The sequence below is a fragment of the Odontesthes bonariensis genome, chromosome 12, assembly GCF_027942865.1.
Source record: "Odontesthes bonariensis isolate fOdoBon6 chromosome 12, fOdoBon6.hap1, whole genome shotgun sequence".
In the NCBI taxonomy this organism is placed as follows: domain Eukaryota; kingdom Metazoa; phylum Chordata; class Actinopteri; order Atheriniformes; family Atherinopsidae; genus Odontesthes; species Odontesthes bonariensis.
This window is the reverse complement of record NC_134517.1, coordinates 1,367,299-1,393,109: the sequence shown is the minus strand read 5'-3', so window position 1 is coordinate 1,393,109 and position 25,811 is coordinate 1,367,299. Positions and strand designations below refer to the sequence as shown.

The window sequence follows — 25,811 nt, the reverse complement described above, 5'->3', positions numbered from 1 at the left end:
GCAGAAGGCAGCACAAAGGGAGTCGGTGCGTTAGAGGAGGCTGTACAGAGGGGTGTGTGCTTTATGTGCAGCATCCCAACATGGCCGCCTCCTCAGCACAGGCGCGTATTCTACGGGGGGGATGAGTACGATGCATCCCCCTCACTTCTACTGGAAGGCCATTCCATCCCCCCCACTTTTGTCCGTCAAAACCTCACTAAAATCTACTTTTGTAATAAAATAGTAAACGTTCGCCTGTTGTAGGAAATTAAAAATGGTTGCTGTCGTTAGGCCTCACTCTGTAAATCCCAGCACAACAGGTGAGGTTAGGATAGCCTCAACAGCTTGCGCATCCTGCCGAAAGCGCTGCGGCGGTGCTGACCAGGGTTGCCAATTGCTGACTTTTTTTTATTAGTCTTCGGCCGCTTCTTTTGGGCTTGTTTTCAGGACGCCGTTCGCTTATTTCGCGTTGAAGATCTGGCAACACTGGTGCTGAGTCTGACTGCTGAGAGCTCAGCGCAGTCATTCAAACAATTTCTCACAGGTCGTTGTGCTGTTCGTGGTGCTGCATATACCCACTTGACGCCTTCAATGAAGAGTCGCTGAAAAGGTAGAATTTAATCACTGTTTTAGATCAGCAAAATTCACTGCCTGCCATGAAGGCAACATTTTCAGGCATCATAGGTTAAGCCATTAACAGACGCAGGTTTCCTGGCTAGTTCATGACAGTTAGGCTAAGTTTACCTACTAGCATAAAGTTCCCAGTCATTCTTCTAACTGGCCTAACTTATATAGCCTACTTTAGTTTTAAAACTGTCCTCTTTTTTCGTGCAATATAGCCAATGATGCAGAAAAGGAAAAGACAGGGGACAATAGACAGCTTTTTCAAGAAAAAACAAGTAAGTTGTCTTCTCCACTCCCCCTCTGCAGACATTGACATGCTTGTAAGTTGCAAGCGTGTCACTGGTTGTCTGTGTCGAGTGCTACCGCCGTTGGGATGCGCAGGTTTGACTAGGCTACATGCAGAAGAGAGCTATCCTCGTGTGATTCATGTCATTTTCAAACGTCGACAACGCACTTCAATCTCCACGGTGTCCCACTGATGTATCACTAAAAATATACACAAAGCATGTGTTTGTTAAAATTCGAGTAATTTCCAAAGTGTTGTAGGCCTACTTCAGTTTCTGGACCAGAATGGATGTCAAGTTTTAAAGAAAGCTGTGATTTCAAAATGATATATGACAATTCTATTACACATTGAAAATGACATGAATATTAATAATACACACCATCCTTATTTACACTGTGTATTAATGTATTATCTTAATATAATCATCCAGTTTTTAAAGCCAGTCATAAGGCTGTCTCTGAATTAAAATCTTTATTACAATAAAAGCCGGCGAGCGCCTGGTGGCCGGGTCTGTGCCCGTGGGGCTCGGTCGGGCACAGCCCGAAGAAACGACACGGGTCCCCCTTCCTACGGGCTCACCACCCGTGGGAGGGGCCATGGGGGTCGGGTGCAATGTGAGCTGGGCGGCAGCCGAAGGCGGGGACCTTGGCGGTCTGATCCTCGGCTACTGAAGCTGGCTCTTGGGACGTGGAACGTCACCTCTCTGCTGGGGAAGGAGCCTGAGCTGGTGCGCGAGGCTGAGCGGTTCCGGCTAGATATAGTCGGACTCACCTCGACGCATGGCTTGGGCTCCGGAACCAGCCTCCTCGAGAGGGGTTGGACTCTCTTCCACTCTGGAGTTGCCCGCGGTGAGAGGCGTAAAGCAGGTGTGGGCATACTTATCGCCCCCCAGCTGTGCGCCTGTACATTGGGGTTTACCCCGGTAGACGAGAGGGTAGCCTCCCTCCGCCTTAGGGTGGGGGGACGGGTCCTGACTGTTGTTTGTGCTTATGCACCGAACGGCAGTTCAGAGTACCCACCCTTTTTGGAGTCCCTGGAGGAGGCACTAGAGAGTGCTCCTCCGGGAGACTCCCTCGTCCTGCTGGGGGACTTCAATGCTCACGTGGGCAATGACAGTGAGACCTGGAGGGGCGTGATTGGGAGGAACGGCCCCCCCGATCTGAATCAGAGTGGTGTTTTGTTGTTGGACTTCTGTGCTCGTCACGGATTGTCCATAACGAACACCATGTTCAGGCATAAGGGTGTCCATATGTGCACTTGGCACCAGGACACCCTAGGCCGCAGCTCGATGATCGACTTTGTAGTCGTATCATCGGACTTGCGGCCGTATGTCCTGGACACTCGGGTGAAGAGAGGGGCGGAGCTGTCAACTGATCACCACCTGGTGGTGAGTTGGCTCCGCTGGTGGGGGAGGAAGCCGGTCAGACCTGGCAGGCCCAAACGTATTGTGAGGGTCTGCTGGGAACGGCTGGCGGAATCCCCTGTAAGGAGGAGTTTCAACTCCCACCTCCGGCAGAGCTTCAACCATGTCCCGGGGGAGGTGGGGGACATTGAGCCCGAATGGGCCATGTTCCGTGCCTCCATTGTTGAGGCGGCCGACCGGAGCTGTGGCCACAAGGTGGTCGGTGCCTGTCGTGGCGGCAATCCCCGAACCCGCTGGTGGACCCCAGTGGTGAGGGAGGCCGTCAAGCTGAAGAAGGAGTCCTATCGGGCCTTTTTGGCCAGTGGGACTCTGGAAGCAGCTGATGGGTACCGACAGGCCAAGCGGAACGCATCCTCGGCGGTTGCTGAGGCAAAAACTCGGGCTTGGGAGGAGTTCGGGGAGGCCATGGAGAACGATTTCCGGACGGCCTCGAGGAGATTCTGGTCCACCATCCGGCGGCTCAGGGGGGGGAAGCGGTGCATCGTCAACACCGTGTATGGTGAGGGCGGGGCTCTGCTGACTTCAACTAGGGACGTCGTGAGTCGGTGGGGGGAGTACTTCGAGGGCCTCCTCAATCCTACCGACACGCCTTCCGATGAGGAAGCAGAGTTGGGGAGCTCGGACGTGGGACCTCCCATTTCTGGGGCTGAGGTTGCCGAGGTGGTCAAAAAACTCCTCGGTGGCAAGGCCCCGGGGGTGGATGAGGTCCGTCCTGAGTTCCTCAAGGCTCTGGATGTTGTGGGGCTGTCTTGGTTGACACGCCTCTGCAGCATCGCGTGGACATCGGGGGCAGTGCCTCTGGACTGGCAGATCGGGGTGGTGGTCCCCCTCTTTAAAAAGGGGGACCGGAGGGTGTGTTCCAACTATAGGGGGATCACACTCCTCAGCCTCCCTGGTAAGGTCTTTTCGGGGGTACTGGAGAGGAGGATCCGCCGGATAGTCGAATCTCGGATTCAGGAGGTGCAGTGTGGTTTTCGTCCTGGCCGTGGAACAGTGGACCAGCTCTATACCCTCCGCAGGATCCTGGAGGGTGCATGGGAGTTCGCCCAACCGGTCTACATGTGTTTTGTGGACTTGGAGAAGGCGTTCGACCGTGTCCCTCGGGGACTCTTGTGGGGGGTGCTCCGGGAGTATGGAGTGCTGGACTCCTTGATATGGGCTGTTCGGTCTCTGTATGACCGGTGTCAGAGTTTGGTCCGCATTGCCGGCAGTAAGTCGGACATGTTTCCTGTGAGGGTTGGACTCCGTCAGGGCTGCCCTTTGTCACCGATTCTGTTCATAATTTTTATGGACAGAATTTCTAGGCGCAGCCAGGGCGTTGAGGGGGTCCGGTTTGGCGACCTCAGAATCGGGTCTCTGCTTTTTGCGGACGATTTGGTTCTGTTGGCGTCGTCAGGCCGTGACCTTCAGCTCTCACTGGAGCGGTTCGCAGCCGAGTGTGAAGCGGCTGGGATGACCATCAGCACCTCCAAATCTGAGACCATGGTCTTCAGCCGGAAAAGGGTGGGAATGAGATCCTTCCCCAAGTGGAGGAGTTCAAGTATCTCGGGGTCTTGTTCACGAGTGAGGGACGAATGGAACAGGAGATTGACAGACGGATTGGTGCGGCGTCTGCAGTGATGCGGGCTCTGCACCGGCCCGTCGTGGTGAAGAAGGAGCTGAGCCAGAAGGCGAAGCTCTCGATTTACCGGTCAATCTATGTTCCTACCCTCACCTATGGTCACGAGCTGTGGGTAGTGACCGAAAGAACGAGATCGCGAATACAAGCGGCCGAAATGAGTTTCCTCCGCAGGGTGTCTGGGCTCTCCCTTAGAGATAGGGTGAGAAGCTCGGTCATCCGGGAGGGGCTCGGAGTAGAACCGCTGCTCCTCCGCATCGAGAGGAGTCAGATGAGGTGGCTCGGGCATCTGGTGAGAATGCCTCCTGGACGCCTCCCCGGTGAGGTGTTCCGGGCCCGTCCCACTGGGAGGAGGCCCCGGGGAAGACCCAGGACACGTTGGAGAGACTATGTCTCTCGGCTGGCCTGGGAACGCCTCGGGGTCCCCCCAGAAGAGCTGGAGGAAGTGGCCGGGGACAGGGACGTCTGGGTCTCTTTGCTCAAGCTGCTGCCCCCGCGACCCGATCCCCGGACCAGCGGAAGATGATGGATGGATGGATGGATGGATGGATACAATAAAAGCAGATCTCTGACTGACATGAAGCCATATTTTGTACCACTGTGCTTACAAAGTAAGAGTGTATTTAGGAAGTGAGGAGGAATATGTGTATATGGTCTATAATCAACATTTGATTCACATTACATAACATTTAGCAGACACCTTTAGGATGATCTGTCTCCAAAAGGCAACTAGGAGAGGTTTGCTTGACAAGCGAACTTAAAAGAAATATTAAAAATTGAGCAATACATGAATGATAAGACATAGGGGACTCTGTGTCCCAGCATTAAATATTCACTACACTCCTGCTCATTGCTATGTACTTGTTTAGGATACGCAGTTGCCGCATTTCCCTGCCTCAGTGAGAGGAGATGAGGATGTAATTGATGTTGCAGAGGTGAGCAATCTAATATCTTTGAAATTGAGAATGGATATAGTGTGGTCTTACCATAGCTTTGTAGTAATTTAGAGAGGGTAGAGTTATAAAAGATATACTATATAGATATTTATATAGATATATAGAGGATATAGAGAAATATAGAATCTTCTGCATTTTAATTTTAAATATTTCAATTAGGAGGATGAAGATTTGAGAGATGTGTCCAGGAGTGAGGTGGACAGATACGGAGGAGGAAGAAGGAGAAGGCCAGAATGAGAAGGCTAGGAGTGAGAGTGCAGTTTTCATTAAACCCAATCAGCCTGACCCTAAATATGTGGTGAAGCAGTCTCTTTCAAAATACACACTCTCTTTCCAGGCACAGTGGTATAAAAAATTCCCATGGCTTCATGTGAGTCCATGTGTGGAAGGGGTACTCTGCTTTTATTGCAATAAAGCTTTTCAATCGGAGACATCCCCGCTTGCCAAAAATTCAGAGCCAGCCTTCATAATGACTGGCTTCAAAAATTGGAAAAAAGCCCTTGAGAAATTAATTTCTCACGAAAAAAGTGAATGCCACAAAACGGCCATCACAACCCATTTGCAGGAAGGCAAGTCAGTGCAGTGCCAGCTGTCTAGTGTGGCTGCTCAACAGCAGGAGGAGGCAAGGTCATGTCTCCTCAAAACAATTGGAGGGTTACAGATGCTAGCCAGGCAGGGTCTTGCTATGCGAGGGCATGATAGTGGTGAGGGGAATTTTGACCAACTACTGAAGTACAAGGCAGAGGACGACCCCTGCCTTTCCAAATGGCTCACTAGAAAGAATACGTATGTATCTGCCCCAATCCAGAACGAATTGCTTAAACTTTTCAGCTGTTCAATAATTAGGGAAATTGCAGATGCCATCACATCTGTTCCACATCTGCAGTACTCTGTGATGAGAAAATCTAGCAAGAGTGGTGTTAGATGTTCTGCAGCGCCTAAATTTGCCAATCAGTGGTTTGCGGGGTCAAGCGTATGATGGGGCGGCAAACATGGCAGGAAAATACAACGGTGCCCAAGCCATTATTAAACAGCAACAACCTCTGGCCCATTACGTACATTGCACAGCTCACTGTGTTAATCTGATCACACAGCAGGCCTGCACTGCCACACATTTTGTCCGCAATGCACTGGAGTGGGTAAATGAATTGGGGAATTTGTTTGGCCAGTCACTGAAGTTAAAGGAGATTTTCAAGGCAATAGCCAAGTCAGAGAATGGTCCCTGTCACACCTCTGAGATCAGGCCTCTTTGTCCAACAAGGTGGACAGTTCGTACAGGTGCAATTCGTGCTGTACTTAATCAGTATGAGCGCATTTTGCACTCCCTGGCAGAAATGGGTGAAAGCTCAAGCGATGCAGCAATCAAGGCTCAAGGTTTACATGACAAATTTACTCAGGGAAATGTTGTCTTGGGTCTGATGTTTGCACTGGAAACAACTGAGAATCTGGAGATGTTGAATGTTTCCCTTCAGGCGAGAGCACAAACAGTGGATGGTGTGCTTAAGGCGGTAGAATGTGTAAAACACACCTATGCCCAGAAGCGAAATACAGAGAGTTTCAACAATGTGTACGGAAAAGCCACAGAGATGTGCGAAAGCCTAGACATTAATCCCATTACCTCTCCACGAGCCTACAAGCCACCTCACCGTTTCACAGGGTGTGCTCCTGCACATAAACATGCATCCCCCATTGATTACTACAGAGTAGAATTTGACAAAATTCTTGATGTTGTGGATGTCCAGTTTAATGAACGATTTCTACAGGAAGGGATGCAACAAATCAGAGCAATGGAACAAGTCCTCTTGACTGGGAAAGTAGCAGAGGTTGTGAAAAATTACCCAGAACTAAACCCTGAGTATCTGAGTGTACAGCTTGCAATGTTTAGGTCAAGATACACATTCCAGTCGCGCAGAGAGGTTGCAGCCATTTTACAAGGGATGTCTCCAGAGGTCCGTGGCCTCTTTAATCAAGTGGAGACTCTAGTTAGATTACTACTAGTCATCCCAGTGTCTTCCGCAGAAGCTGAAAGGAGCTTCAGCGGCCTCCGGAGGCTTAAGACATGGCTAAGAAGTACAATGACACAAACACGCCTCAATAGTGTAGCCGTGTGTCATGTGCAAAAGCACAAGTTGGATCTGTTGGACAGGAAAATGATTGCTGAGCAGTTTGTTTGCCACAATGAGCAAAGAAAAAACACATTTGGTTCTTTCAAATAGTGTAAAGCCACTTGAGGCTGACACATGAATGTTATAATGTTATAATATGTTTCTTGTTTCCCAAATAAGTTGATGAGCATTTGATTAGAGCATTTGTTACCTGTTATGAAGTGTTTGTTGTAAATGTCTATTGTATTGTCTGTTGATTTAAATACTGTAAGTTTTTTACATGAGTTTCACAAATTAAAGACATTGCAAGTCTTGTTTTTATAATGTGTTGTCAGTTATGCTTGTCAATACTAAAACATAATTTAGATATATAATATCTGAAAATGTGCCCAAACAAATTCTTGCACTGGCTTAACATGGCTATAGCCTACTACATGATGTGCACACAGAAGTACAATGACAGAAGTATGACTTACTGGGTTATATAAAGGTTTTTGTACAATATATCCAGTGTAGAATGCAATATTGACACATCTGTCATAGACCAGTATACTGTTACTTAGAATTATGTCAGACAAGTTTTGTTTTCAGTGACTGTATAATCTGTAAGACCAGACCATAAACACAGAAGCCCAACATTACATAGATCTTGTCTTGGCATGAGATGGAGAACATTTGAACTTGAACTTGACCACTGGTTTGACTGCCTGCACTCTGTGTGTCAACAAGTAACAAATGCTCTAGCCAAATGTCATTAGAGCTACAATTATTGAACATTCATGCAATAGCCTCAAGTGGCTTTTCAACTAGTGACTACTGCTATTAGTACTGCTATCACTTACAACTAATAATGACACACTACTTGAAAGAGCCGTAGCTCAGTGGTTAGAGTAGGTCGTCCAATAACCGGAAGGTTGGTGGTTCAATTCCCACTCTCGCCACCCAAAAAAGATTGGTGGAACTAGGGATGCTCCGATCGTGATTGGCCGATAGGGACCCTAAACAGGTTGATCGGTGGGCTCTGGAAGTGCTGATCAGAAAAGCCGATCGCATATTTAAAAAAAAGTTATTTTTTTTACTCCGCGTGACTTTATATGAAATTATCAATGAGATTTATGTTAAATTTATATGAATTAAACGGTTTTCTTTCCCGCGCGTGACGTAACTTACCGGCGACTGTTTTATGAAAAACAAGCGCGAGGAAAACAAACCCCAACCGTCACTGAGCTCACCGTCAGTGAAACGTTTAAACGCCTGGAGTCGTAGGGACAGTGAAAGGTGGCGGGATATAACAAAAACGCTTATGGAATTCATTGGACTTGACGAGCAGCCTCTGTTTGTGGTGGAGGGACACGGGGTTTCGGACGGTTGTTATCGTGCCTGGAGCCACGCTATGCCCCCCCGGACGTAAATACCTAACGGATGTATGTCTCCCTCAGCTGTACGAGACAGTATACACACACGTCAACACACTTTTGAGAGACAATGTCACATCAATCAGTTTTACAACTGATATTTGGAGTTCGAGTGCAAGTCCCATGTTGATGTTAAGTTTAACAGCGCATTTCATCGACCCGAACTCCCAGCGACACAACCTCGTACTGCACTGCCAAGAATTCACACACAGCCGACGCTTTAGCAGGAGCCTTCGGACGTATGGAATACATTTCAGTTGCTTATTCTTACTTGCTTATTCCCTCATAGTTAAGGTCTAGTTGTTGGTTTGTGCCAAGGTTTTTTAAAAATGTTAAGGTTATTTAAAAAGGTTATTTAAAAACTGTACTTATTCTTATATATCGTTATGAGGGAATAAGCAAGTAAGAATGAGCAACCGAATACATTTTGGTTGCTTATTCTTACTTGCTTATTCCCTCAGTTAAGGTTTATTTGTTGATTTTTTATTTATCTATTGCTCTTGAAAGGGCATGTAATGTTTACATAAATAAAAAGCTGATGGTGGTACATAAATGTCTTTATTATTTATTTTAGTACAAATATGGTTTTTTTAACACTTAAGTGGTGCACAAGGCTAGATTGTAAATACACAACATTGAGGATTTTTATTATTCGCCAATCGATTTTGTGATCGGTGATCGGTATCGGCAGATTTAGGATTCCTGTGATCGGTGATCAGATCGGCCCCCAAAAATGCTGATCGGAGCATCCCTAGGTGTAACTGATAGCTGGAGGGGTGTCAGTCCATGCAGTCCACCGTACCCCCATGCTCCCCGGGCGCTAAATAGCTGCCCACCGCTCCAGGTTGGCATCTGTCTCTGAGTGTGTGACCCTGTGCATGTGCATGTGTGTGTGCATGTGTGTGTCAACAGGTGCCAACCTGGATGGGTTAAAAGCGGAGGACAAATTTCATGTGTATGCATGACCAATAAATCGGATCTTAATCTTAAAAGTGAAAATCTGTTACCTGCACACTGCTTGTTCTGGAACTTCTCGCAGTGTTCGTCGTCACATTGGCAGAATTCCCCGTAGTAACTCTTTCCGCTCTCTGAAGTGTGGCACCGGCACCTGCCACACTCACAGTCTCCTCGGCCCTCGCACTCGGTGCCATTCTGCCTCCGACAGGACTCTTTCAGGGAGCGCTCGTCTTTATCACCGATGGAGCAGTTGCAGAACTGTCCCACGTGACCTTCCAAGCAGCTGAGGACAGCCAAACCCAAAATGAGCAAAGAAAACCCAACAAAAACAGAATCGTCTGCACCCGCAGAGCTCTGCATTTCATCAGAGAAGGTGAGGCATTCATTGGTTGGGTGTTTTCAGCCGTCCACAGACCTGCCACACAGCAAACAGATGCTTCTGAATGCACGGATGGAACACTGTGTGGGCTTTTTCAAATAAAAATTGGTCAGGGATTGGTCAGTTTGTCTTGTTTCTGGTGTCTATAGTAGGTTAAACCGCCCGGCCTGCAGTTCAGGGGCGTCATTAAGACCTCCACCTCCACAGCTCGGGCAGCCACCAGCGTGTTGTGAGGTGAAACCGTTCTTTGGTTGACCTCGCAGCAGCAACAACACACCTTTATAGCACACCTTTACCTTTAACAGGGACAGTGGGAGCTCAGCTGGGTTGCGTTCATGTCTTCACTCTGTACCAACCGTGGGCTGATAGAAACTCCTGCTCAGCAGCTCACTGAGATGTGTTATAATCCCACTCTTTCTTTTTACCTAACTAACAGAGCGATCTCTTCTTCTATTGTTTTAATTCAGCCGTTTTTATGTTCTCGGTTTAATTGTGCTGTAAACAATGAGTGGGAAAGTAGGAAAGAATCTGCTTTCTTTCTAAAAGGGATTTGAAATCAGGTTCATGCTGGTGTGAAAGTTTGACAGTGATTGATTTATAAAGGAGAACCGTACGTACGCTCAGCTTTCTGAATGTGAGGCAGGAATGTGTGTGAATATTTCTGTGGTTTTAATCTGCTGCTTTCAAAGAGCAGCAAGAATTAGAAACTAAATTGGGAATGAATGAAGCAATGAACGTTGAATTAATCAGTCAATAAATTGATCAAATAAAGATTCAGAGAAATGATGCAGTCAGAATGATTGCAGCATTTAGACTGATGCTTGCACCCTGGGGAGGGGAGAACACTCTGGATCACGGCTACACCAACATCAAGCACGCATACAGAGCCACACCCCTCCCCCACCTAGGACAGTCAGACCATCTCTCCCTCCTGCTCTCCCCAACCTACATCTCCCTCAGACGCAGAGTCAGGCCCATCATAAAGACTGTGACAGCCTGGCCTGACAATGCACTCACCACACTCGAAGACTGCTTCTCACAGACAGACTGGGACCTATTTGAGCATCAGGACCTGGAGACACACACAGGAACGGTCCTGGACTATATCCAGTTCTGTATCACGAATGTGACTGTGGAGAAAAACATCCGGGTTTTCCCTAACAAGAAACCCTGGATGACCAACCAGGTCCGCACACTCCTCATGGCCCGTGACACCACCTTCAGGTCAGGGGATAAAGCGCTTTACTGTGCTGCTAGAGCTGATCTGAGACGAGGAGTGAAAAGGGCAAAAACAGACCACAGGATGCAGATAGAGTCCCATCTGTCCAGCAACAACTTACGGGAGGTATGGCAGGGAATACACGACATTACCAACTACAGAGGTCGTGATGCATCTACAGCAGACCTGAGTGCACCACTGGCAGAGGAGCTAAACAGCTTCTTTGCCCGTTTTGGATTATCCCAGCAGCACTCATCTGTTCCTGCCCTGCCCCCACCTCCACCTCCACCCGGCTCCTGCATCACTCCACTCACTGTCCAGGAGCACAATGTCAGAAGTGTGCTCCTGGCTGTGAACCCCAAGAAAGCTGCTGGCCCAGATGGAGTTCCTGGAAAGGTGCTCAGAGCGTGTGCCAACCAACTCGCCCCCACCTTCACCAGGATTTTCAACCTCTCCCTGGCCCAGGCAGTCATCCCATCCTGTCTGAAAACTTCAACAATAATTCCGGTTCCGAAGAAGTCTCCCATCACCAGCCTGAACGATTACGGTCCGGTGGCCCTCACTCCGGTAATCATGAAGTGCTTTGAGAGACTGGTCCTTCAGCACATCACGGACTACCTCCCCCCAGACCTCGACCCCCATCAGTTCACATACCGGGCGAACAGATCCACAGAGGATGCCATCGCCGTAGCTCTCCCCTCTGCGCTAAACCACCTGGAGCAGCAGCAGAGCTATGTTCGGATGCTCTTTGTGGATTACAGTTCTGCCTTTAACACCATAATCCCGGACAGACTCACCACAAAACTGGAAACCCTTGGTCTCCCCCCTTTCACATGTGCCTGGATTAATAACTTTCTGTCTGACCGACCCCAGACTGTGCGACTGGGGCCCCATCTCTCATCCACCCGCACGCTGAGCATTGGCTCCCCACAGGGCTGTGTGCTGAGCCCCCTCCTCTACTGCCTCTACACCCACGACTGCAGACCGGCCCACAAGGACAACCTTATCGTTAAGTTTGCTGACGATAATACGGTGGTCGGTCTCATCTCCAGGGGTGATGAGGCTGCTTACAGGGAGGAGGTCCTGAAGCTGGCAGACTGGTGCTCAGAGAACAACCTTTCTCTGAACACCAAGAAATCCAGAGAGGTCATCATCGACTTCAGGAGGCACAGCACTGATACAGCCCCCCTTTACATCAATGGCGAGCGCGTGGAACAGGTCCACACGTTCAAATACCTCGGCGTACTCATCTCTGACAACATTTCCTGGTCAGAGAACATCACAGCCATCATCAAGAGGGCTCGGCAGCGGCTACACTTCCTGAGAGTTCTCAGGAAGCACAACCTCAACTCCAACCTGCTGCTGACCTTCTACCGCTCATCCATTGAGAGCCTGCTGACATACTGTATCACAGTATGGTTCAGCAGCTCCACCGCCGCTGACAGGGAGAGGCTGCAGAGAGTCGTCAAGGCAGCACAGAAGATCATCGGCTGCCCTCTCCCCTCCCTGATGGATATTTACACCTCCCGCTGCCTCAGCAGAGCCAAGGCAATCTCCAAAGACGGCTCCCACCCTGGCTCTGCCCTGTTTGACCTGTTGCCCTCAGGGCAGCGCTACAGGAACATCAGGGCAAGGACAAGCAGACTTAAAAACAGCTTTTTCCCCAAAGCCATAATCACTCTCAACTCTGACACTCACTGATCATCCCTCTGGACAATTCCCTACTCTTGTGCAATATCCAAAAAATGCCAAAAACTGTTGTGTGCAATATATCCTTTAACTTGAATTTACTTACACCTTATTTATCTATCACCACTAACACCATATTTTATTCCATTTATTTCATTTACCGTAAGTAAAACTGTTGCATCTTACACCCTTCCCTTATTGTACATACTTATATATATATTTTTTAAAATTTTTATTTTTATTTTCTCTTTGCACTGTTTTGGTGGCTTTAAATCTCGCTGTACCATGTACAATGACAAATAAAGGCATTCTGATTCTGATTCTGATTCTGAATAAACTGGTTCAAAGTGCAGGAGACTCCAACACACTGATGAAAGCCTACCTGCAGACTCCACAGACGACGCTTCCCTTGCTCTGGCAGTGTGGGTGGGGGGTGTCTTTGTGATCCTTACACTGGCACTCACAGTTAGTAGATAAGGCCACAGTCAACGTGTCTCTAATGCCCGGCAGTTTGATGGTGAAAGATTCCTCCTCCATACATGAGAGCGTGGTCACAGTAATGTCAAAGGAGATCTGAAAAGCACATTTCAGTTCAGGGACACCTTTCAAACAATTCAAAAACATAGAAGTAGAGAAAATTCAAATCAAGTCATCCTTAAAGCCACCGAGTTCTAGGCGTCCACCAGTTACTGAGTCCATATCCAGATGGATTGCTTCCTGGTTCGGGAACACACCAGCAGCCCTTTACATTTGGAAGAGTTCTAATATTAGCACGGTCCATTTGAGTCTGGATTGGTTGTGTGTGCCTTGGCCCAAACGAGTGACCAGGTTCTAAAATAAAGAGAAATGATGCATGTTGCAGGAACATTTCTGAGTCAGGTCTGATGGAGGGATGAATCCTCCCCAGAGCCCGGAGCTCAACATTACTGAAGCAGTGTGGGATCATGTTGGCAGAGAATGCAATAAAAAACAGCCCACATCCAAAGACGAGCTTTGGGATGTCCTTCAAGAAGCCTGGAGAACTATTCCTGAAGACTCCTTAAAGAAAGGACAGAAAGCTCGTCTGAGAGGGTTCAGGCTGTGCTGGAGGAGAAAGGAGCTCAGAGCAGATATTCACTTTAAAGCTGCTCAGAACTGAACTAACTCTGCTTCTGCCTCAGATTCTGGGTTTATGTTCATGTTGGAACATGTTTCAGTGAATCTCTGCAGCTGTTACCATGGAAACATCTGCAGATATTCACTCTAAAGCTGCTCAGAACTGAACTAACTCTGCTTCTGCCTCAGATTCTGGGTTTATGTTCATGTTGGAACATGTTTCAGTGAATCTCTGCAGCTGCTTCCTGTTTTTATATCAAATATAGAAAGGAACACAAACCTTTTTTCCCACACGCACGTCATTACAAACTCCTTTGCTGCTGCTCGAAGGCTCTGGATTGTCACACCGTGGGTTGTACTGAACTCTCACGTTCTCAGGAAGATTGTCGTGGGTCACAGTTACTTTAGACGATAACCTCTGTAGTGAAACATCCCATCATTAGGAACGCTTTTAAAAAGATGAAAAAGGTAATAAAAAGACACACGGCCACTCACACTGTAGGCGTTTTCAATCAGCTGAACAACGTTTCTTGAATCTGCTGACAGAACGCCCACCTCTGACTTTGGAATCATTTTAGAGAGGTCCTGGGAACAACACGAAGTAAAGAAAGATCATGTTTGCTCTGCGGAGCCAAAGAAAAAGGGAAAATAGTTTAAACTTGCTCACCTTGTACACAGCCTCCATGTTTTGTGTCACAGCAAATATGGGCTGAATGTTGTGTTTTTCCAGCTGCATAGCTAGTTGTCCAACAGATGGGTAGTCCTGCACATAAGCAGCACAGAAAGCTTATCCCTGAGCCTACAGGTGACAGGAAGCACTGCACCCCGACACTCAACATCCACAGCAGTGTGTTCCTCCCTCTAATATGACCCATGATTCATTTCTTTTGATAAGCACTCTGAGGAAGGAGATGAAAGAGTCCGGGACAGAGCGTGATCAAAGCTTGGGGACAGTCATGAGACTAAACTCACATGAATTTATACGCACCATGTGATTGCTCTTGATATAAAGTTGGTTTTCCATGTGGCATTGTTCGTCGTTGGGCTCCAGGATGCCAGCCAGTTTTCCATCCCCAGCCATGTGGAATCCAGCATCCGTGGCCAACACGATCAAACGAGTGCTGCTGTTCCTCCAGCCTAACTTATCCTGCACAGTAGGATTCCCATCAGCTGGCAGTAAAGTTTCAATGCCCCGCCTCAACCAAACACAGTTCGAACCATGTTTAACATTCCTGTGTTGCTCTCCTGTCTGAGCACTGCTGCAAAACTTACCCCACACACAGCAGCCTGCATCATGGCATCCAGACTCCCCTCAGGAGAGTCCAGGTTCCCCGAAATGAACTGCTGTCCCACTTTGACTCTGAACTCGGACGCGCTGGACGTCATACTGAGCACATGTCTGTAGCCAAAGGCAGCCTGACAGTACTGCTCATCCTCATCACACGGCTTCTGGAGTTTCTCTTTGTTGGTGTTGGTATAAGGAAGGACGGTCTTATCCACAAAGGCACCAAACCCTGTAATTACACAGTTAGCTGTAGCCTTTCTGACTCTTTCTTGTGTATATACAGAGATCCCATTTACATTTCGTGTGAACTATAAGCACAGAGCAGAGGAGAAGAGGAGCTGCACACAGCCTCTGACAGCAGAGACGCTGTCGCATGTTTGCATTCCAGCTTCTCAGCATCTCTGAGCAATGATTTAGTTTAACAAGGAGAACACAGTCAGAGAATCTGCTGAAGAGGTTTTATTCCAGAATGTGCCGGCATGTACGCATATATCTTTTTATCTGTGTTTTCCTGCAGGGCACATTGGCCGTGTCATCTTTTAAAAACAGAAAATCCTCCTTTGGCAGATTCTCCCTGTTTTAAGGAGACTTTTTCTGCCTGGCAACAGGAAAAGCAGCGGACTCACTCGTGTATCTACCATCTATTTCTGTGTGTGTCTAACAGGAGAGTTCTCCTGGTGGCATTCCAACCAGGAGAACTCTGGTCGGTGTCCTCGTACATACATTAAAAGCTTTGAACAGAATGTGAAGTGTCATCATTAAACTTAGACTGGTGTCTCGTTACCTATTTTGGCATATTTGGTGATTTTTGCCAGAGCAACAAAAAGATCATTTCCCAGGTTTTGGACCTTTGCTAGATCATCTTTCATGGAGTAAGACAGATCCATCAGATAGTAGAGATCCACTGGATAACCCTCAGCTCTCTTAAAAGAAACGGTGAAGGTGGAAGGAAGACCTGTAGAAGCAGACGAGACAGTGATGAAAAGAGAAAAAGATCAGGTACCCTGCCAGGCCTGTATAGTTAGTCATGTCTGTAAGCTGACTGATACACAGCATTAATGACTGTAGCTCAGAGGCAGAAGGTTTGTATTCTGATCAAATCAAACTTCATGACATTGGAATACATGACAAGATGTGTTTAGGATTTATTCCCAAATCTGGAGAGAGATGCAGAGGTGTGGAAGTGCTCATATTCTGCCGTGACACGGAAACCGGACGCAGCATTTCTTTAATGTTCAAAGTGACTCCACCAACCGGGTCGCAGATTTAGGCGTATCATCTGTGGCCGCATCTGGACAGGTTCCTCCTGGACAAATGAAGCAGAGAGAGGGTTGTCCTTTGTAATGTTCACAACGTTGACAGGGGAGATAATATCTTCCATCTGGCAGCCTCTCAGTTGCAGCTGACGTCGGGTGTCACAGCGCACTGCTTCCTGCTCTCCGGGCTTGGTGAAATCCTGCATCAAAGGAAGAAGACTTTCCATCAGGATCACATATATATTTCATTTTCACAACATTTTAAGAATGAATCAATGATAAAGACTGGTAAACTGGTGGATTGTGTAATTCATGCTGTGAAAGTGGCACGAGCTTCCTTCCTCACCAGCTTTTGGCACCATGCACAGTATGGCCCAGATTTGATGCAGTCACCACAGGAGTTGATCTCCGACTTTAAGCACACTTCCTCTTGTTCACACAGTCCTGCGAAGAAAGCAGCAAAACAAAAATGTACCAGACAAAGGAAGTTAAACGCTGTGCATCATCCAAAATAATCATCTGTATGCCTTCCTTATAGATGATAACTGTATTTGGTAAGGATGAGAGGTTATTCTGTGTCATTGCACAACACTCTGTTGTAATGTGTACAGCTTTCCTTTTCAAACATCCTGAATTATACTGAATTATAAAACTCTAGTCAGGGAAGTACCCTATTGTGCAGTCGTTCTCATTATTAGGGTTCTCATACACCATAGTGAGGTGAAGAATCAGTGCCCCCCTGCTGTGTCTTTGCCAGTATCTGGGCAAACCAAACAGCACGTGAACACATCGCAAAGATAACTTCCAGCTGCTGGTCAGAAGACACAATGTCCCAGTTCAGAAGGAGCTGATAGTATGTTCTTTATACATAAAGGGGAGCATTTCTGCCCTCCACATGCTGTGAAAGCGTTCCTTGTTTTATACACCAGCAGAACAGGAGCTTGAGCAGATGAGGAAACTCATCAAACTGTTCAATCTTCAGGCTGATAGGCCAAAGAGGAGGGGATTAAGCTGGGGGGGGCGGCGCTTCTGAAAGCCAAACTGAATCGTTACACAACCTGAAAAACTTACATGACTGAGACTCACGTCTTAGTTTTCTGCCCTTTAACTAACCGCACAGTATTCCAACATACTGTTCATCCCACACATGTTGAGTGTTTTGGGTTTTGAAAACTTACCGTCTCTACCCATCAGCAGAAGCAGCAGTAGAAGGAGACTCTGACCCATGTCCTGAGGACAGAGGACAGACAGTTAGTTCAGGAGCTCAGAACCATCACTGTTAGCTCACATCATCATTTTAAAAAACTACATTTCTAACCGTGAACAGATCTACATCTTGTGTTCAGTGGTTAAATGAAAGGTATAATGGAGCAAACTTAACTAAAGTAACTAAGAGATCACATCACCCCAGTTCTCAAGTCTTTACATTGGCTCCCGGTCAGATACAGAATAGATTTTAAAGTTCTGCTACTTGTCTACAAATCACGGAATGGTTTAGATCCAGAATACATGAATGATATGCTAGCAGAGTATAAACCCAGTAGAGCTTTGAGATCTCAGGTCAGATAGTGGAGCCCAGAGTTCAAACTAGACACGGTGAAGCAGCTTTTAGCCGTTATGCTGCACACAACTGGAACAAACTACCAGCAGAACTGAAATCAGCCCCGACTGTAAGCACTTTTAAATCCAGGTTAAAAACATTTCTCTTGCGATGTGCTTATGGTTGAGTTTATATCATTTTTCCCCCCCTCTTCTTTGATTTCTTTTAACTGTGTTTTTAATTTTTATTCTATTTTTTTCTCTTTAAATTGCTGCTTTATATGCCTTGTCTTATTGTAAAGCACATTGAGTTGCCTGTGGTATGAAATGCGCTATATAAATAAAGATGCCTTGCCTTGCCTTGCCTAAAGTGAGCCTGTTACAGCCTCCTGTTACAGTCTCCTGTTACAGTGTCCTGTTACAGCCTCCTGTTACAGCCTCCTGTTACAGTCTCCTGTTACAGCCTCCTGTTACAGCCTCCTGTTAGAGTCTCCTGTTACAGTCTCCTGTTACAGCCTCCTGTTACAGCCTCCTGTTACAGCCTCCTGTTACAGTCGCCTGTTACAGCCTCCTGTTACAGCCTCCTGTTACAGCCTCCTGTAACAGTCTCCTGTTACAGCCTCCTGTTACAGCCTCCTGTTACAGCCTCCTGTTAAAGTCGCCTGTTACAGCCTCCTGTTACAGCCTCCTGTAACAGTCTCCTGTTACAGCCTCCTGTTACAGTCTCCTGTTACAGTCGCCTGTTACAGTCGCCTGTTACAGCCTCCTGTTACAGCCTCCTGTTACAGCCTCCTGTTACAGCCTCCTGTTACAGTCGCCTGTTACAGTCTCCTGTTACAGTCGCCTGTTACAGCCTCCTGTTACAGCCTCCTGTTACAGCCTCCTGTTACAGTCGCCTGTTACAGTCTCCTGTTACAGCGTCCTGTTACAGCCTCCTGTTACAGCCTCCTGTTACAGTCGCCTGTTACAGCCGCCTGTTACAGCCGCCTGTTACAGTCTCCTGTTACAGTCGCCTGTTACAGCCTCCTGTTACAGCCTCCTGTTACAGCCTCCTGTTACAGTCTCCTGTTACAGCCTCCTGTTACAGCCTCCTGTTACAGCCTCCTGTTACAGCGTCCTGTTACAGCCTCCTGTTACAGTCTCCTGTTACAGCCTCCTGTTACAGTCTCCTGTTACAGCCTCCTGTTACAGCCTCCTGTTACAGCCTCCTGTTACAGCCTCCTGTTACAGTCGCCTGTTACAGTCTCCTGTTACAGTCTCCTGTTACAGCCTCCTGTTACAGCCTCCTGTTACAGCCGCCTGTTACAGCCTCCTGTTAGAATCTCCTGTTACAGCCTCCTGTTACAGCCTCCTGTTACAGCCTCCTGTTACAGCCTCCTGTTACAGTCGCCTGTTACAGCCTCCTGTTACAGCCTCCTGTAACAGTCTCCTGTTACAGCCTCCTGTTACAGTCTCCTGTTACAGTCGCCTGTTACAGTCGCCTGTTACAGCCTCCTGTTACAGTCTCCTGTTACAGCCTCCTGTTACAGCCTCCTGTTAAAGTCGCCTGTTACAGCCTCCTGTTACAGCCTCCTCTAACAGTCTCCTGTTACAGCCTCCTGTTAAAGTCGCCTGTTACAGCCTCCTGTTACAGCCTCCTGTAACAGTCTCCTGTTACAGCCTCCTGTTACAGTCTCCTGTTACAGTCGCCTGTTACAGTCGCCTGTTACAGCCTCCTGTTACAGCCTCCTGTTACAGCCTCCTGTTACAGCCTCCTGTTACAGTCGCCTGTTACAGTCTCCTGTTACAGTCGCCTGTTACAGCCTCCTGTTACAGCCTCCTGTTACAGCCTCCTGTTACAGTCGCCTGTTACAGTCTCCTGTTACAGCGTCCTGTTACAGCCTCCTGTTACAGCCTCCTGTTACAGTCGCCTGTTACAGCCGCCTGTTACAGCCGCCTGTTACAGTCTCCTGTTACAGTCGCCTGTTACAGCCTCCTGTTACAGCCTCCTGTTACAGCCTCCTGTTACAGTCTCCTGTTACAGCCTCCTGTTACAGCCTCCTGTTACAGCCTCCTGTTACAGCGTCCTGTTACAGCCTCCTGTTACAGTCTCCTGTTACAGCCTCCTGTTACAGTCTCCTGTTACAGCCTCCTGTTACAGCCTCCTGTTACAGCCTCCTGTTACAGTCGCCTGTTACAGTCTCCTGTTACAGTCTCCTGTTACAGCCTCCTGTTACAGCCTCCTGTTACAGCCGCCTGTTACAGCCTCCTGTTAGAATCTCCTGTTACAGCCTCCTGTTACAGCCTCCTGTTACAGCCTCCTGTTACAGCCTCCTGTTACAGTCGCCTGTTACAGCCTCCTGTTACAGCCTCCTGTAACAGTCTCCTGTTACAGCCTCCTGTTACAGTCTCCTGTTACAGTCGCCTGTTACAGTCGCCTGTTACAGCCTCCTGTTACAGCCTCCTGTTACAGCCTCCTGTTACAGTCGCCTGTTACAGTCTCCTGTTACAGTCGCCTGTTACAGCCTCCTGTTACAGCCTCCTGTTACAGCCTCCTGTTACAGCCTCCTGTTACAGCCTCCTGTTACAGCCTCCTGTTACAGCCGCCTGTTACAGCCGCCTGTTACAGCCTCCTGTTACAGCCTCCTGTTACAGCCTCCTGTTACAGCCTCCTGTTACAGTCTCCTGTTTCTGCCTCCTGTTACAGTCTCCTGTTACAGCCTCCTGTTACAGCCTCCTGTTACAGCCTCCTGTTACAGCCTCCTGTTACAGCCTCCTGTTACAGTCGCCTGTTACAGCCGCCTGTTACAGCCTCCTGTTACAGTCTCCTGTTACAGCCTCCTGTTACAGCCTCCTGTTACAGTCGCCTGTTACAGTCGCCTGTTACAGCCTCCTGTTACAGTCTCCTGTTACAGTCGCCCGTTATAGCCTCCTGTTACAGCCGCCTGTTATAGCCTCCTGTTACAGTCTCCTGTTACAGCCTCCTGTTACAGCCTCCTGTTACAGCCTCCTGTTACAGTCGCCTGTTACAGTCGCCTGTTATAGCCTCCTGTTACAGTCTCCTGTTACAGTCGCCTGTTATAGCCTCCTGTTACAGCCGCCTGTTACAGCCTCCTGTTACAGTCTCCTGTTACAGCCTCCTGTTACAGTCTCCTGTTACAGCCTCCTGTTACAGTCTCCTGTTACAGCCGCCTGTTACAGTCGCCTGTTACAGTCTCCTGTTACAGCGTCCTGTTACAGTCGCCTGTTACAGCCTCCTGTTACAGTCGCCTGTTACAGCCTCCTGTTACAGCCTCCTGTTACAGTCTCCTGTTACAGCCTCCTGTTACAGCCTCCTGTTACAGTCTCTTGTTACAGTCGCCTGTTATAGCCTCCTGTTACAGCCTCCTGTTACAGTCTCCTGTTACAGCCTCCTTTTACAGCCTCCTGTTACAGTCGCCTGTTACAGTCTCCTGTTACAGCCTCCTGTTACAGCCTCCTGTTACAGCCTCCTGTTACAGTCTCCTGTTACAGCCTCCTGTTACAGCCTCCTGTTACAGTCGCCTGTTACAGCCTCCTGTTACAGCCTCCTGTTACAGCCGCCTGTTACAGCCTCCTGTTACAGTCTCCTGTTACAGCCTCCTGTTACAGCCTCCTGTTACAGTCGCCTGTTACAGTCGCCTGTTACAGCCTCCTGTTACAGTCTCCTGTTACAGTCGCCCATTATAGCCTCCTGTTACAGCCGCCTGTTATAGCCTCCTGTTACAGTCTCCTGTTACAGCCTCCTGTTACAGCCTCCTGTTACAGCCTCCTGTTACAGTCGCCTGTTACAGTCGCCTGTTATAGCCTCCTGTTACAGTCTCCTGTTACAGTCGCCTGTTATAGCCTCCTGTTACAGCCGCCTGTTACAGCCTCCTGTTACAGTCTCCTGTTACAGCCTCCTGTTACAGTCTCCTGTTACAGCCGCCTGTTACAGTCGCCTGTTACAGTCTCCTGTTACAGCGTCCTGTTACAGTCGCCTGTTACAGCCTCCTGTTACAGTCGCCTGTTACAGCCTCCTGTTACAGCCTCCTGTTACAGTCTCCTGTTACAGCCTCCTGTTACAGCCTCCTGTTACAGCCTCCTGTTACAGTCTCCTGTTACAGCCTCCTGTTACAGCCTCCTGTTACAGCCTCCTGTTACAGCCTCCTGTTACAGTCTCCTGTTACAGCCTCCTTTTACAGCCTCCTGTTACAGTCGCCTGTTACAGTCTCCTGTTACAGCCTCCTGTTACAGCCTCCTGTTACAGCCTCCTGTTACAGTCTCCTGTTACAGCCTCCTGTTACAGCCTCCTGTTACAGTCGCCTGTTACAGCCTCCTGTTACAGCCTCCTGTTACAGCCGCCTGTTACAGCCTCCTGTTACAGTCTCCTGTTACAGCCTCCTGTTACAGCCTCCTGTTACAGTCGCCTGTTACAGTCGCCTGTTACAGCCTCCTGTTACAGTCTCCTGTTACAGTCGCCCATTATAGCCTCCTGTTACAGCCGCCTGTTATAGCCTCCTGTTACAGTCTCCTGTTACAGCCTCCTGTTACAGCCTCCTGTTACAGCCTCCTGTTACAGTCGCCTGTTACAGTCGCCTGTTATAGCCTCCTGTTACAGTCTCCTGTTACAGTCGCCTGTTATAGCCTCCTGTTACAGCCGCCTGTTACAGCCTCCTGTTACAGTCTCCTGTTACAGCCTCCTGTTACAGTCTCCTGTTACAGCCGCCTGTTACAGTCGCCTGTTACAGTCTCCTGTTACAGCGTCCTGTTATAGTCGCCTGTTACAGCCTCCTGTTACAGCCTCCTGTTACAGTCTCCTGTTACAGCCTCCTGTTACAGCCTCCTGTTACAGTCTCTTGTTACAGTCGCCTGTTATAGCCTCCTGTTACAGCCTCCTGTTACAGTCTCCTGTTACAGCCTCCTTTTACAGCCTCCTGTTACAGTCGCCTGTTACAGTCTCCTGTTACAGCCTCCTGTTACAGCCTCCTGTTACAGCCTCCTGTTACAGTCTCCTGTTACAGCCTCCTGTTACAGCCTCCTGTTACAGTCGCCTGTTACAGCCTCCTGTTACAGCCTCCTGTTACAGCCTCCTGTTACAGTCTCCTGTTACAGTCTCCTGTTACAGCCTCCTGTTACAGCCTCCTGTTACAGTCGCCTGTTACAGCCTCCTGTTACAGCCTCCTGTTACAGTCGCCTGTTACAGCCTCCTGTTACAGTCTCCTGTTACAGCCTCCTGTTACAGCCTCCTGTTACAGCCTCCTGTTACAGTCGCCTGTTACAGTCTCCTGTTACAGTCTCCTGTTACAGCCTCCTGTTACAGTCTCCTGTTACAGCCTCCTTTTACAGCCTCCTGTTACAGTCGCCTGTTACAGTCTCCTGTTACAGCCTCCTGTTACAGCCTCCTGTTACAGCCTCCTGTTACAGTCTCCTGTTACAGTCTCCTGTTACAGCCTCCTGTTACAGTCGCCTGTTACAGCCTCCTGTTACAGCCTCCTGTTACAGCCTCCTGTTACAGTCTCCTGTTACAGCCTCCTGTTACAGTCGCCTGTTACAGCCTCCTGTTACAGTCTCCTGTTACAGCCTCCTGTTACAGCCTCCTGTTACAGCCTCCTGTTACAGTCGCCTGTTACAGTCTCCTGTTACAGTCTCCTGTTACAGCCTCCTGTTACAGCCTCCTGTTACAGCCTCCTGTTACAGTCTACTGTTCAGCCTCCTGTTACAGCCTCCTGTTACAGTCGCCTTTTACAGTCTCCTGTTACAGTCTCCTGTTACAGTCTCCTGTTACAGTCTCCTGTTACAGTCTCCTGTTACAGTCTCCTGTTACAGCCTCCTGTTACAGCCTCCTGTTACAGTCGCCTGTTACAGCCTCCTGTTACAGCCTCCTGTTACAGAACCCCTTACTTCCTGCTTCTTAAGAGTGCAGACGTGTCTCTGCTTCCTCCTGCTTCCTCCTGCTGCTTATTGCTTTATTCACTTTTAAATCATTCTACTTCTTTCCACAAGTCTTGGATATAATTTTATTCTTTTATTCTTTTTCTTTTAATTGTATATTTGTAAACGGTATTAGCCCTCCTGTTTACAAAGAGAATCGGACAGAAAAAATGTCTCCTAACCCTGCAGTATCAGTGAGCTGCACACAGTGTGAGCTACTCTTTGCGAAGGTAGCACAGCTCGGGAAGAGGATTGAAACGCTGCAAGACATTCGTAACGACGAGGAATTTATTGACTCTATTATAGTTCCTGCGCAGGCTGTGGAGCCTTCATGTGCCAAAGGACTAACTCAGATCTTTCTACACGGGATCACAGCTGATGTGGAATCTCATACTGCAGCCCTGGCTGACACACTTCCTTGGATCTGTCCAAATGACACTGGAATATCTGGCGAAGCTTCCAAACCGGACAGTCCGACTGTCATCTCACACTGGAACAGTGTTGGTGCCAAACCCAAATCATCAACCCCAGCCAGGATCTGGTCTCATGTTGTCCGTCGCAGAGGTAAATCCAGCACTAAACCTAAACCTCCAGCACTCACTCCGCCACCTGAAGTTCTATTGCACAATAGATACGATCCGTTGACTCAAAATAGAGTGTGTGATGATGAATGTAACCCAAACATGAAGACAAACAAAATAAATGGCCCCAAACCTCAGCCTAGGGCTAACCAGATCATCAGGAGAAGCCCAAATCCCACAACCAAGGTGAGGACTACGGAAGTGATCGACACCTCCACACAAAAAGCAATAGACACCATTCTAATCGGGGACTCTATAACACAGCATGTCAGAATGGCAAAGACGGAAAATATAACTTTTTCTGATACATCAGTCAGGGAACTGATAGATATTTTGCCGACCATTCTGTCTACTCATCCAGATGGCACGAGGATCATTGTCCACACAGGGTCTTTTGATATTCTGAGAAGGAAGAGTGGCTCTGAGATCTTGAAGAAGGATTTTTCTCTGCTGTTTGAGAGACTGTGTCACTATGGAGCACACTGGGTCTCCATTTCTGGCCCCATTCCTACTGTGGGTAAAGGAATTGAACTTTTCAGCAGACTTCTTGGCCTGAACACATGGTTGTCAAATGCATGCATCGCCCATGGGATTAAGTTCATTGATAACTTTAATATCTTTTGGAACTGTAAGGAGCGTTTCAGACCTGATGGCGTGCATCCCAATCGAACTGGATGCAGATTACTTGGTGCACATTTACGTCATGCTGTTGGGACGGCAAACCCAAACATGACTGTACAGATTAGACTGAAGGACACATCAGCGAGGCAAACAACCCCCAGCCCTCCCCCTCACCAGACCCTTTACTCCACATCACCCAAGGTCTCCAAAGGATGTCTCTATCCCAGCCAGGACTCCAGCGACCACCATCAACCGAGAAACGCAGGGCACCCCCTCCTCCTCCTCTTACATCATCTGTCCTGGCAGAGCAGGACACAAGGGGATGTGCAGGATGTTCAAGGAGCAGCACAACATCCAGAGTTCAAAACAAAGATAGCACTGTTCAAACCAAAGATACCATGCCATGATGTGTTCAGGGTCCCTGCTATAGAAGTCCGACTTCTGACAGCTGTTCTGAGAACAAGCTGGGGCCCAATAGGATTCCTGTATTAGTTAGTAAAAGAAGGAATCGAAAACAGTTAACCTGCTGGGTGAATTTATCTAATCTGTTATCGGTACCACGTACAACTCAGAATACAACAGAGACCACTGTAAACTCCACAAAGCTAGCCTTACTTAATATTAGATCTCTGTCCAATAAGTCACTGTTAGTTAATGACTTCATCATTTCACACAATTTAGATTTTCTTTTTCTGACAGAAACATGGTTAATAGAGAGCACAAGTGCTACCGTTCTTAATGAAGCAGCCCCCCCAAACTTTAGTTTTATGGATAAATGCCGAAATGGGAAGAAAGGTGGGGGGGAGGCTGCCTTATTTAAAGATACATTCCAGTGTAAAGAGATATCATTTGTTGATTTCACTTCTTTTGAATA

The 25,811-nt window shown here is 48.1% G+C and overlaps 1 protein-coding gene across 1 annotated transcript in view; it reads right to left on the bottom strand.

Annotated features, from left to right (window-relative positions):
- Positions 1-25,811, bottom strand: part of itgb2 (integrin, beta 2) — a 49,215-nt gene that overhangs the window by 8,374 nt on the left and 15,030 nt on the right. The window contains exons 3-13 of the mRNA XM_075478901.1: positions 17,465-17,516; positions 16,633-16,730; positions 16,285-16,486; positions 15,815-15,985; positions 15,018-15,259; positions 14,734-14,892; positions 14,413-14,508; positions 14,241-14,330; positions 14,026-14,163; positions 13,033-13,223; positions 9,414-9,646 (exon numbers count right to left, since the gene is read on the bottom strand). Coding sequence (XP_075335016.1) covers positions 9,414-9,646; positions 13,033-13,223; positions 14,026-14,163; positions 14,241-14,330; positions 14,413-14,508; positions 14,734-14,892; positions 15,018-15,259; positions 15,815-15,985; positions 16,285-16,486; positions 16,633-16,730; positions 17,465-17,516 — 1,672 coding nt within the window. The remainder of the gene's footprint in view (positions 1-9,413; positions 9,647-13,032; positions 13,224-14,025; positions 14,164-14,240; positions 14,331-14,412; positions 14,509-14,733; positions 14,893-15,017; positions 15,260-15,814; positions 15,986-16,284; positions 16,487-16,632; positions 16,731-17,464; positions 17,517-25,811) is intronic.